Below are 13,622 nucleotides of genomic sequence, written 5' to 3' on the forward strand. Positions count from 1 at the left end.
TTCTTAGCCACAGTGTCTTCTTTAATGAAATGAAAAAAAAAATCATAGATTTTTTTTTTTTCTGTTGGCCAAATTAGAAGTTGGAAACTCTAGGTCGTTATTCCGTCGATTGGAGATCAGTGACCAGATGATAACCTAAAAAAAAAAAAAGAGAAAGAAAAAAATCACAGTGGTTTTAGGATCTATGACTGTCACCAATAGAAATCATAGATTTTTTTTTTAATCACATCACAATTGCTGTGCATTTCTTTACACTTCAAAATTATGGTTATTAGACATATGAAAGGATAATATAATTTAATGCTTTAATAAAGAACCTACTAGTATAACATAGTTTTAAATTTTTTTAAGTATATAACTGGTTTCTTTTGTAATCCTATGCATTTTATTTTATCCACCTGAAAACATTAATTTGGTTTCACTAGACTGTCAAAGCGTCCATGGCATGACTAAGAAATAACTCCTTTTCAAAGATAATTGAGTCTAATAAATGGTTTTGTATGTTCCAATGTAATTATGGCTATAACATACCTGAATGTATACTTTTAAAAGAGCCATTGTCAAGTGAAAAGGTATACCTGGGTTCATTTATGGGTTGCTGAAGTTCATTTCTAAGGTGTTTATGCTTGTGGTATTTTCCTCATACAATTCCCAGACCACTACAAAACAGATTTTTCAATGCTGGTTATATTGACATTTGTGGGTGAAATATTCTTTGTTGCAGGGGACTGTCCTGCACACTACAAGATGGGTAGCAGAATCTCTGGTCTCTATCCACTAAATGTCAGTACCACTTCCCAGTTATTACAATCAAAACCACCTCTAGACATAGCCATATGTACCCTGGTTGGGAGCCACTGCTCTAAATTATGGATGACTATGGATATAACGTAAGTAACATAATTGGTGACAGTAGCTGTTCTCACCTCTGAGAGTTTTAGCAAGAGGAAATGGGAAGGTAACAGTCTTTATCATCCATTTAACCATCATCTTTATGAAGACTGAAAACAAACTTGAAATGCTATGGTTTGGGTAACAGGGGAATTTATAAAGTCCCTGATATTTGTCAGATAAGCTGAAAGCTCGATTTACTATCCATCTATTTCCAAGGCAGTACATTTTATAAAGTTTAAAAAGGGACAAAATAAAGAAGGAAATATGGAGTTACTAGTTGAATATGGAAACAAAACACTGGTTTTTCATGGTTGTAAAATATCTTGCTTATATATCCATTTCTCTAAAAGAGAAACAGTATTTTAAGATAATGGATCTCTTGGTATACCCCACTGTGTTCTATGTGCCCCAGAAGCCAGAAAAGGAAGCAATCAATGGTTTTATTAGGTTGTGTCTGATACTTAAGCCCAGCAGTTGTTAAAGATGTAAGAGCAAATAAGGATTTAAGCAAAACATTATCTGATTAAAAGTTAAGTCCAATGGCAGGCTAAAAAAATGAATGTAGAAGATAAGCACTAAAGAAACTTTTAGGTTATGTGACAAAATTCTCAGCACTTTTGCTTGTACCTAAAGATTTTAGAAAAAAGAAAAATTTCAGAATATTAAAAAATTATTTAAAAATCCAATATCTTAGGCATATAATAAGTCTGAGTTTGGCTGAGGGCGCTTTGTAATCCTAGAACTTTGGGAGGCTGAGGCAGGCAGATGGCTTGAGCTCAGGAGTTCAAGACCAGCCTGGGCAACATATGGAAACCCTGTCTCTACAAATACAAAAAATTAGCCAGGTATGGTGGCATGCACCTGTAGTTCCAGCTACTTGGAGCACTGAGGCAGGAGGTCTAGGCTGCAGTGAGCTAAGATCACTCCACTACACTCCAGCCTGGGTGACAAAGTGAGACCCTGTCTTACAAAAAAACAACAAAAAAAGTTTGAATTAAAATAACATTCTGGCCAGGTACAGTGGCTCATGCCTATAATTCCAGCACTTGGGAGGCCGAGGCCGAGGGAACACTTAAGCCCAAGAGTTGGAGACCAGCCTAGATAATGTAGTGAGATGCCATCTCTAATACACACACACACACACACACACACACACACACACACACACACAAAATTAGCCTGGTGTGGTGACACATGCCTATAGTCCAAGCTTCTAGGGAGGCTGAGGTGGGAGGATCACTTGAGCCCAGGAAGTTGAGGTTGCCCTGAGCTGTGACCACGCCACTGCACTCCAGCTTGGGTGACAGAGCAAGACCCCGTCTTAGGGGGAAAAGAAAAAAAATATATAAAAAAACAAACAAAAAAACCCCAAAGTTCACATTTGACACTCCTGTTTACAAAGTACCTCTACTTTACAACTCACTATAAGGTTAAATGCTCAGGTTTCACTTGCAATATGCATAGATCTTATGTTGCTTCCCGCCAATCCCTCAAAATTTGCAGTCCCAGTGGATGAGCATAAGATTTTGCTGACTAAAGCAAGAATAAAAATGCTCACTGGGGATTTGTGATGGAAGAGGAGATGACCCTAAGTACCTCTGTAATGTGGATCTGATTCTACTACTTTCTCTGTCATCTAATCTCTCTTCTACTCTAGTGCCAATCACTGGAAGAGTTACAAAAGTAGCCTAATATGCAGAAAGTGTTTGCAAAGTTGAGTTCTTCACAGAATGCAGTTTTATACTCTTCTCTTTAGTGAAGAACTCTTTAGTGAAAAACAGTGCCACTGATGCGAAAGAAGCCTAGCAATTTGTTTCCAACTAATTCTGGCTTGAGGGTTTATCTATGACTGAAGTTGTTTAAGTTTGGGTTTGGTTCAAACCAGATCCTGTCAGGGGGTGGGAAAAGTTTTCTTTTTCCTCCCAGTTCACTCTCAGTTCAAAAACAAACAGTTGAGGTTCCTCTTTTGTTGAGAGAAACAGTCAGTTGGTTCTTGTTTAAGGCTTTAAATAAATAAGGACTAGAGGCCTATTAGATACTATTAACAAAAACATTTCAAAACACCAAAGTGACTTTAACTTGGGAGAAAATGGCACCTTACATTTGAATACATATATTCTTGGAATTGACATAAAAATATATTACATCAAATAGACATAGCATAGCAAAGAAGTGAATATGAATCTAAAAATACATTTTAATATAGCTGTAAGAAGGTACTTGTACTGCACACTCTCACTTGAAACTGACATAAGCATGCTTCTTAATCAGGTAAGTCAGTGCAATGTAAGAGAGTAATGAGATATTGACTTTTCCAGTTAAAAAATCAGTGGGAATCCAGTTCTGCTATTTTCTGTGTATGTGCAGCTAATGCAGCTACAACTACTGGGGGCATGCAAAAATATGTTGAATGAATGAATGACTAAGCAAATGATTTAAACTCCTCTATATCTTAGTTTCTGTATCTGTATGAGTGGGATAACTAAGCCTCTCTCAAAGGGCTGACTGCGATAATTAAATACACATAAAGCACTTAGTATGATGCCAAGCACAAAGTACAGAATAAATATTAGTTGTCATCTCATTGAGCAGTCTCCAGCTGACATGAATATCCAAATTGCTAAAATATATATTGTAGAAAATCAGTTACAGTCAACCCTAGATTATCACACATAAAGGAGAAAAAGGTGGGACAAGAGCAAGATGGGGGAACAGGACTTTCCAGCACTGATCCTCCCACAGAAACATCCATTTGAAAAACTATTCATGCATGAAAATACCTTCTCAAGAGCTAAGGAAACCAGGTGAGAAATTATAGCACTGGGTGTAGCACAAAAATAAGAAAAAACACATTGAAAAGGGTAAGAAGGACAGTTTTACAGAACTCATGTCACACTTCCCCCAACTCCAGGCAGCACAGCATGGAGAAAGATACCCTCCAGGTGGGCAAAGGAGAGGCAGTGAGCACAGGACTTTGCCTTGGACCACAACACCAGGCCCACCCCAGTAGAACTCAGTGCTGAGCAAGCCCCCTCAGCCCAGACTCCAGGCTGACACCTGCAGGCGAAGCCTTTAGGCCCCTCCTGGCACTAGGCTGGATCACCCAGTCCTGAGTTCTAGGCTTGTCCCACTGGGACCCCAGGTTCCAGACCAGCTCAAGACTCAGGACAGCCCCAGCACCAGGCAAGACTGCGTAGATTGTCTCCAGGTCTGCCCCAAGGGCAGGCCAGCCCCAGTGGCCCTAGGTTCTAGACCACTCCCAACACAGGGCTGGCCTCCATGGGCCCAAGGTTCAGGCCTACCGCAGTACCAGGCCAGCTCCTGCAGATACAGGTTCCAGGCCTGACCAATGCCAAGTCAGCTCCTGTGGCCCCAGTCTGGCTCCTACAGCCCACACCCCAGTAGAAGTAGGGTTTAGGCCCATCCCAGTAGGCCCTTCTGTCGGGCTGGCACCCATAGACACAGGCTCCAGGACCATCCCTGTGGACTCAAGTTCCAGGCTAGCCACTATTGCCCTAGGACCCCGGCCAGCCCCATGTAGCTCAAGTCACCAGGCCAGCACCTATAATCCCAGGCTCCAGTCTGGCCCCTGTGACCCCAGGCCGCACACTTGCCCCAGCACCACGCTGGCCCCAGGCAAATCCCTGTGGTGAGTCAGGATCTAGGTATGTTCCAGCAGACCCGGAGTCTGGGACTGCCTTAGTAGATTCCATTGCCAGACTGGCCCCCATGGACTGAGGCTTCAGGACCACTCCTGCAGACTCAGGCTCCAGGCTAGTCACAGTACAACCAGGACCGAGGCCCACCTCCACATACTCTGGCTTCAGGTCCATCCCAGAGGTCCCAAGCACCAGGCCCACCTTGGAACCTGGCCAGACACTGCAGACTCAGGCTCAAGGCTCACCCCAGTGCCAGACCAGCCCCTGCAGACTTAGGTTTCAAGTCGGAACCCTAAGGATCCAGGCCCACCTCTCTAGAGCTAATCAGCAGGTCCATCCCAGTGGATCAGGCTCCAGGAACAACCCTATGACCCCAGGCACCAGGCCAGCCTACCCAAGGACTCCAGCAGCAAGCCTGCCATGCACCACACCAGATGGCCTGTCTAGAACCTCTGGAGGGGCTTACTGGTGAAGGGCTTTCCCAGACAAAGCCAGTCTGCAAAGACTGGAATAAGTCCTTACTTCTTCAAACACATACATACCAACACATGGCCACAAAGACCAAGAATAATCAGGGAAACACGTCACTACCAAAGAAACAAAATAAATCACCAGTAACTGACCCTTCTTCACAACAAATTCAAAATTATTGTTTTAGGGAAGCTCAGCGGACTTCAGGAAAATTCAGAGAAACAATTCAATGAAATCAAGAAAATAATAAGTGACCAAAATGAGAAATGTAACAGAAAGATTGGAATTATTTAAAAAAAAAATCAAACAGCAATTTTAAAGCTGAAAAAAATGTATACAGTCAAATTCAGAATATTCTAATACTGCCATGGTGATTAAATCATTTGTATCTTTAGTATGAAAGTTAACAGATAAAACTATTACAAATAATAATAGCTAAAATAACTTCAGGGATATGCAGTGTAAAAAGATGTACACTGCAAAATCAAAAACAAAATGTGGAGAGGTGGAGTAAAAGTGCAGAAGTTTTTATGTTATCAGTTATGTTATTATCAGTTTAAAATAGCCTGTTACAACATGTTTTATGTGAGCCTCATGGGAACAACAAAGCAAAAACCTAATAGTAAATACACAAAAGATAAAAAGTAAGGAATCACAGTATATCACTAGAGACAATCATTTAATCACAAAGGATGACAGCAAGAATGGAAGAAAGGAAAAAAAGATCTATAAAGCAACCAGAAAACAATGAACAAAATTGCAGCAGTAAGTCCTTACCTATCAATAATTATCTTGAATGTAAATGGACTACATTCTCTGATCAAAAGACACAGGTTGACTGAATAAGATACAAAAATAAGACTCAACTACATGCTGTGTACAAGAGACTCACTTCACCTTTAAAAAATGGACGCACATAGATTGAAGTGAAAGAACGGAAAAGAGCTGGGCACAGTGGCTCACATTTGTAATCCTGGGATGCCAAGGCAGGAGGATCCCCTGAACTCAGGAGTTTGAGACCAGCCTGGGCAACATGGTGAGACCCTGTCTCTACAAACAATTAAAAAATTAGCTAGGCATGGTGTGTGCCTGTGGTCACAGCTACATGGGAGGCTGAGATAGGAGGATAGCTGGGGCCTGGGAGGTTGAGGCTACAATGAGCCATGTTCACGCTACTGTACTCCAGCATGGGATGTAGAAGGAGACCCTGAAAAAGGGAAGGGAAGGAAAGGGAAGAGGAAAGGGAAGGGAAAAGAGAAGGGAAGGGAGGGAGGCCAGGAGGGAGGGAAGGAAAGAAAGAAAGAGAGAGAGAGAAGGAAAGGAAAGAAAGAGAGAGAGAAGAATGGAAGAGAGTATTTCAAGTAAATAGAAACCAAAAAAGAGCAGGAGTTGCTCTTTTCAGATAAAACAGACTATAAGTGAAAGGCTGTAAAATGAGTCAAAGAAGGTCATTATATAATGGTACAGGGAGCAATTCATCAAGAAGATATAACAATTATAAACATATATGCATCCAACATGGGAGCACCTAAATACATTAACAATATTAATAGATCTGAAGAGATAGACTATAATACAATAATAATGGGGGATATCAATAACCTACTTTCAACCATAGACAGATCATCCAGGCAGAAAATCAATAATGAAACACTGGCCCTAACAGACATATGTAGAGAATTCAATAAAACAGCAACAGAATACACATTCTTCTCAAGGGCACACAGAACATTCTCCAAGTTATATGATATGCCACAAAACAAGTTTTAGTACATTTAAGAAGACTGAAATCATATCAAGTATCTTTTCTGACCATACTGGTTTGAAACTAGAAATCAATAATAGAAGGAATCTTGAAAAAAAATCATAAATATCTGGAAACTAAATAACATGCTCCTAAACAACCAATAGGTCAAATAAATTAAAAGGGAAATTAAAAAATATTTTGAGACAAATGAAAATGGACATACAACACATCAATACTTATGGAAGGTGGTAAAAGCAGTTTTAAGAGGAAAGGAAGTTTCAGCAATAAAGACATATAACAAAAAAGATGAAAGATCCAAAACAAACATCCTAGTGTTACAACTCAAGGAATAGAAGAACAAATAAAACCCAAAGTTAGTAGAAGGAAAAAAATAATAATGATCAGAACAGAAAAAAATGAGAGACTAGAAAAACAATAGAAAAGATCAATGAAACTAAGAGCTGGATTTTTGAAAAGATAAAATCCACAAACTTTTAGCTAGATTAAGAAAAGGAGAAGATTCAAATGGTATCAGAAATGAAAGAGGAGATGTTATAACTGATATCACAGAAATACAAAGAATTGCCTTTTACAGCCACAGAGCGCAACTCAGCTCAGGGACGTTAAAATGCTGATGAACTTAAGGTCTGGTGTGTGTTTGAAAGAATCAGTGAAGCTTTTCTTTTTTTTGTTTTGTTTTTTTGAGATGGAGTATTGCTCTGTCACCCAGGCTGGAGTGCAATGGTGCGATCTTGGCTCACTGCAACCTCCACCTCCCAGGTTCAAGTGATTCTCCTGCCTCAGCCTCCCAAATAGCTGGGAATACAGGCGTGTACCACTACACCTGGTTAATTTTTGTATTTTCAGTGGAGATGGGGTTCCACCATGTTGGCCAGGCTGGTCTCGAACTCAGCCTCAGGTGATCTGCCCACGTGGGCACAAAGTGCTGGGATTACAGGTGTGGGCCACCGTGCCCAGTCCATCAAAGCTTTTGATAAGGAGTATTTGAATATGGGACCACTGATATATTCAGAAGAGAAGTTTTTGCTTTCTTTGTCTCTTTCATGGTGGTAGCTGGGGTAAATTCTGAGATGGTCCCAATTTTGTATAGGAATGTTTAGATGAGAATTTTTTGTTTCTGTCCTGTGGTTGAGTTGGTGCTATAGAGAATTTCCATAAAATTCAATTCCATTACTTAAAATAGTTTTTCTTTTTTTTTTTTTTAAACTAGTTTTTCTATCAATCAGCCCCAGTCTGAAACTTGAGACACTGTTAACACAAAAGAGCATACTCTACCTACAAAGACATGACCTAGAGTAGTTCTTCAAGCAGGTCAGTTTTAGGACACATTAATTCTATCCAACTAGACTAGCTATTTTACAACTATGTAAGACAACTTTATAAACTCTGCTTTAACTTACAAAGGTCATTTAATAATCCCATTGTTTCAACGATTCTAAAGATTATAAGTTTATTTTTACAGTCTACTCTTAAATATTACTGTTGAGGCATATATACAGCAATGGTGGACTTAATTCTGCCTAAGATATCTGAGCATCTGTAGTAAAATATGAAGCTACCTTCATTTGGTTGGTATGCTAAAGAAATTTTGTAAGTATCTCATTTTTAAAAAAATTTGGTTTGTGTGTTTTATGTGCTCAGGAATTTTTCCACAGTACTAGAGATCACTGTAGTGATTAAATTTGACCCTTTTGACAGAAAACAGAATAACAGATTTCTAGGGATAAAAAAGGGGTGACTGCAAAGGAACATGAGGGAATTTTTGGAGTGATTCTACACCTTGTTCTACAACTATTCTACATCTTGATTATGTTATGATTATGCATTTGTCAAATCTCATACTTAACGGTAAATTTTAGTGAATATAAGCTTATACTTAAATAAACATGACTTTACAATTAAAACAAAAGAAATATGAAGGCTCATAAGAGACTGCTATGACCAATTATATGCCAACAGATTGGATAACCTAGAATGGATAAGTTCCTAGACACATACAACCTATTAAGACTAAATCATAAAGAAATAGGTAATCTGAACAGACCAATAATAAGAGATCAAATCAGTAGTTAAGTCTCCCACTAAACAAAACCCCCGGGACCTGATGGCTTCACTACTGAATTCTACCAAACATTTAAAGAAGAACTAATACAAATCCTTCTCAAATTCTTCCAAAATACTGAAGAGGAGGGAAAATTTTCAAACTCAATTTAGGAGGGCAGCATTATCCTGATTCCAAAGCCAAACAAATACACTACAAGAAAAGAAAACCAAAGGTCAATATCACCAATGAACATAGAAGCAAAAATCCTCTACAAACTCTAATTGCTAAGGCTACACCTTACATAAGGCAGAATGTTCAACAGACTTACTTGTGAATTATCTAAGCCCCATAATTTACTTTTTTTTCCTTAAATGCAATTTCAACCCATGGTTCCCATTGTCCTCCCCATCCTCTTTTTTGGCTTTTTAAAAGACAGGGAGTCCCTGGATCCTGGATCTAGTACCTATCCTCTTTTTTAAAACAAAAACAAAACACTGAGTTTCTCTATGTTGTCCAGGCTCGTCTCAAACTCCTGGGCGCAAGTGATCCTCCTGTCTCTGCCTCCCGAGTAGCTGGGATTACAGGTGCACACTACTGTGCCAGCTCTGGCACCTAGTCCCTAGTTGGATAATTAATCCTTACAAGTCATTTGCAGAAAATATTTTTATTTCTATAATCATATTTGATGCCAAAGTTATGTTTCCAGCCTATCTCCTCTAGCCATCTTTTAGATTCAGAATGTAAAATAAATTTAATATAAACAATGTGGTTTTGGGGTACGAGAACGAATAACAAATAGCAAAATAAAAACTATTTTCAACTAATTTTAGAAGTCGGGCACGGTGCCTCGGGCCTGTAATCCCAGCACTTTGGGAGGCCGAGGCTGGTAGATCGCCTGAGGTCAGGAGTTCGAGACCAGCCTGACCAACATGGTAAAACCGCGTTTCTACTAAATACAAAAAATTAGCCAGGCATGGTGGCGCATGCCTGTAATCCCAGCTACTCAGGAGGCTGAGGCAGGAGAATCGCTTGAACCTGGGAGGTGGAGGTTGCAGTGAGCCGAGATTGGGCCATTGCACTCTAGCTTGGGTGATAGAGTTAGACTCTGTCTAAAAAAAAAAAAAAAAAGGAAATTTTAGATTTCCTATTGTTCTCTTTAATCGCAATAAGCCTGACTGAACTATCTCACAAGGACCTCTAGAACACTAATTCAGTAGAGGAGGGTTGCAAGATTGATTGTAACAGAGTAAAAGAGAACTTAAGGTGTGATAACACAATTGGGTGACGAGAGGTCATGATACATGAATAAAGACTGTAATTCTTGTTTTACTCCATTTGTCAATCTCAGCAGTGCAAGGTGACTTCTAGGCGACTCTATAAACCAGTATCACAGGACCTACCTCCTCACAAACTGTAGAAAAGCGGTTGAGGAACTGTACAGTGTGCACCACAAATTGGTTTAGAAAAGCCACCGTTCTTTTCTGTTGAATAGCTGGCACCTGTGTTACGTAAAAACAAACATGGTTCATACAGGAGGAACGTACACAGTGCAAACCTTTTCATATTTGGAAATAATCACGAGGCACTTTGCTGTGTGATATGAATTTCTTGAAGGATTGGAAATAGTCATTAACTTGTTTTCCTAAACTGTGGGTGGGGTGTCCGAAGACGACAGAGGTGCATAAAGGTTTGAGAACAGGCTCTAGACTCACTGGTACGAATTCTGGCAGGCAGAAGCAACACACATAAACAAACACAAAAACTTGGGGGCTGAAAAAGAGGTAAGTCTAGCTATCACAACCGGCGTCTGCCGCCGGCGGCACAGAGAAACGAGAGATGGGAAGCGAAAGTTGGGAGATGCACACCGTCTCCTTAATCAGTTCAGGAGGGACCCCATTTGAAGGTGGACTGCGGATCTCTCCCTCCTGAGGCCGGCAGAAGGGCCCGGGGCCGTGACAGAGTGGGGACCCGGAAGGTGTAGTCTCCCCGGGAAGCTGAGTCTTCCCCATCCTCCTCCCGGAGGAGGAGTTTAGTATCGTCTTTTACAAACCTTGGTCAGGTCTATGCCTGACCCCATGAGAGGAAGCCCGTCCTCATCCATCTCCTCTGCGGGCGGGAGACCCCGAGTTCACCCACAAACCCCTCCCAGATGGGGCCCGCCCAACCCGGTAATCGCGTCTCAACTTTCCCCCGAAGTCCCCGCCTCCGGGGCCCTTCCCGCCGGAAGAAAATGCCTCCGCTCACTAATCACTCGGCGACTTCCGGAGAGCCCGCCTCCTCGCTCGGCATTCTGGGATTGGTAGTTTTAGTTCAGATTGTGACGTCAATTTCGGGATGGTGCAAGGATGCAGTTATAGCAGTAAAATCTTAGAAAGGAGGCAAACAAAACAAAACAAAGCCAGAAGTTGCGCCCCTTTGAGGTTACTCCTACTTAGTCCTGTTATAAAGCAGCTCCGTCATTCCTTGAGCAACAATTTTTTTTTTTTTTAAATCCTAAGTGCCATATATACTCTGCTAGGCTTTTACTGTAAAAACAAAGATTGAATTTGATTGCTGCACTGGAGAGGTTTATGCTCTGAAGAATGAGAAATAAGACCTACTTCCAAAGGATGTGTGTGTATATGCACACCAGTTCCCAGGCTGGTATCGAACTCCTGACCTCAAGCGATTCTCCTGCCTCAGCCTCCCAGAGTGCTGGGATTACAGTCGTGAGCCAACCCGCCTGGCCTTCCAAAGGTTTTTAAAACATGAAATAAAATGTCAACTACTAGAGGTGAGGCACAAACCTACGGAAGTGACTGCCATTTACAGGGAGCATGGAAAAGATGAAGACCAAGTGGGCAGCTTTGTTTTAAAATGGGGATCTCGCTGTGTCACCCAGTCTGGTGTGCAGTGAGGATCATAGCTCACGGTAATCTCAAACCCCTTGGCTCAAATGATCCTCATGCCTTGGCCTCCCTAAGCACTGGGATTATAGGTGTGAGCGACTGGCACCTGGCCCTGTTGGTTTGGTTGAAGCAAATAATCCCATAAATGGAGAATGGTAGGAAATGAGGTAAGAGTGCTACCGGTGGAGGGAGTCCAGGTTCTTGACGTTTTGAACAAAGAATTGGACAAAATGCACAAAGCAAGGAAAGAATGAACCAACAAAAGCAAAGATTTATTGAAAACCAAAGTACTCTCCACAGTCTACTGGATACAGAATCTTCTTAGGTCCAAATACCCGCTAGAGATTTCCCATTGGCCACTGGTGTTCTCCTCATGCAAATGAAGTGGTGGCCACAATCAGTATGATTGGTTGTGGAAAGCAACCAATCAGAGGCTAAAGTGGTGTTACGAAGTTGCACTTCTATGCAAAGGAAGATTTGGCCCGCAATCAGTCTGATTGGTTGAGGTACTTTCTTTTTTGAGACGGAGTCTTGCTGTGTCGCCCAGGCTGGAGTGCAGTGGCCGGATCTCAGCTCACTGCAAGCTCCGCCCCCCGGGTTCACGCCATTCTCCTGCCTCGGCCTCCCGAGTAGCTTGGACTACAGGCGCCCGCCACCTCGCCCGGCTAGTTTTTTTGTATTTTTTAGTAGAGACGGGGTTTCACCGTGTTAGCCAGGATGGTCTCGATCTTCTGACCTCGTGATCAATTTCCATCTGTTTGTCAGAAAAGGTGGGGATTTGCAAAGGGAGTAGCCGCTGGTTCTTTTGTTACTTAGGTGTGGAAATTTGGGGTTTACCTTTTGATTTGGTTCTAGGAAGTCAGCGTGAATCGGCCTTAGGTTCCCTGCCTCCAGACCCTATTCTGCTTCAGGAGACGTAGCCAGAAAAATTTCGTTTAAGGGCCTTTTATGCCAGATTTGATACTATAGTCCATGTTTATCTAATGTGATCCATAGGCCATCTGTAGCAATTATTTGGGTGTGGATATTGTTTCTTAAAGTTGCACATTGCACAGCTTAACCTTACAGTGATCACCTTCTGATTGAACTTTCTTAATTTTTCTTTCAGGAAGGCAAATCTTCTCTGGTTTTCTTTGTATCACTATGGTCATTTCTTTTCAGTTTCTTTTGCTGATTGCTTCGCATGTCCCCATTCTCTAGAGTTTCTCACATTTATATATCTAACCCAGATCTTACATTGGAAGCCAGTATAACTGAAGCAGAGCGAGCAAGATAGGGAACTGAAGGACATAATGGCTAAAAGTTATGTGGAGACCTGATCATGCAGAGCTTTATGGGACATCATAAGGACTTTGGCTTTCACTTTGGGTGTGATGGGAAGTCATGGAAAGATCCAGAGCAGAGAAATGATGGGAGCCACTGAAGAGCTTTCAAGCAGGGTGTGGCATGATCAGAATTGCATTTTGGGACATTCTGTTTGGTACAAGGTAATGAATGTGACTTGAAGGTAGGTGGCTGAGCCTGGAAAGGTTACATAGCTCTAACAGTCACTCTTTACTCCATCCTCCTTTATATCTAGTCATTCATCAAATCTTACCTCTTCTATTTCCTAAGTAGCTCTTGAATCAATCTGTAACTCTCCATCCTTATTGCCATATCTCAAGTTCTGTACGACACCGTTTTATGCCTGGGTTACTACTGCAATAGCTTCTTCCTGCCTCCATCTTGTGTCTCCAATCTATTCCACACATTGTAGCCCCAGTGATTTTTAAAAAGACAAATCTGACTATATTACCCAGGATATAATTTCGTTCCCCATCTCCCTCAGTTTAATATGCTCACAGGTCCTCTCTATGGCTCTTGGCCACTTCTTTAACCTTAACTCTCACTGTTATAAC

At 41.3% G+C, this 13,622-nt stretch overlaps 1 protein-coding gene across 4 annotated transcripts in view; it reads right to left on the bottom strand.

Annotated features, from left to right (window-relative positions):
• Positions 1–11,099, bottom strand: part of CCDC53 (coiled-coil domain containing 53) — a 47,381-nt gene extending 36,282 nt beyond the window's left edge. For all 4 annotated transcript variants that reach the window (XR_001000982.1, XR_001000983.1, XM_011934971.1 and 1 more), the window contains exons 1-2: positions 10,887–11,099; positions 10,237–10,335 (exon numbers count right to left, since the gene is read on the bottom strand). Coding sequence is in view for 2 of the 4 variants with exons in the window: in XM_011934971.1 (XP_011790361.1) it covers positions 10,237–10,335; positions 10,887–10,937 (150 nt within the window). In the remaining 2 variants the exon portion in view is untranslated. The remainder of the gene's footprint in view (positions 1–10,236; positions 10,336–10,886) is intronic.
• Positions 11,100–13,622: the final 2,523 nt, after the last annotated feature.

The sequence above is a fragment of the Colobus angolensis genome, unplaced genomic scaffold (assembly GCF_000951035.1).
Source record: "Colobus angolensis palliatus isolate OR3802 unplaced genomic scaffold, Cang.pa_1.0 Scaffold10, whole genome shotgun sequence".
Classification (NCBI taxonomy): domain Eukaryota; kingdom Metazoa; phylum Chordata; class Mammalia; order Primates; family Cercopithecidae; genus Colobus; species Colobus angolensis.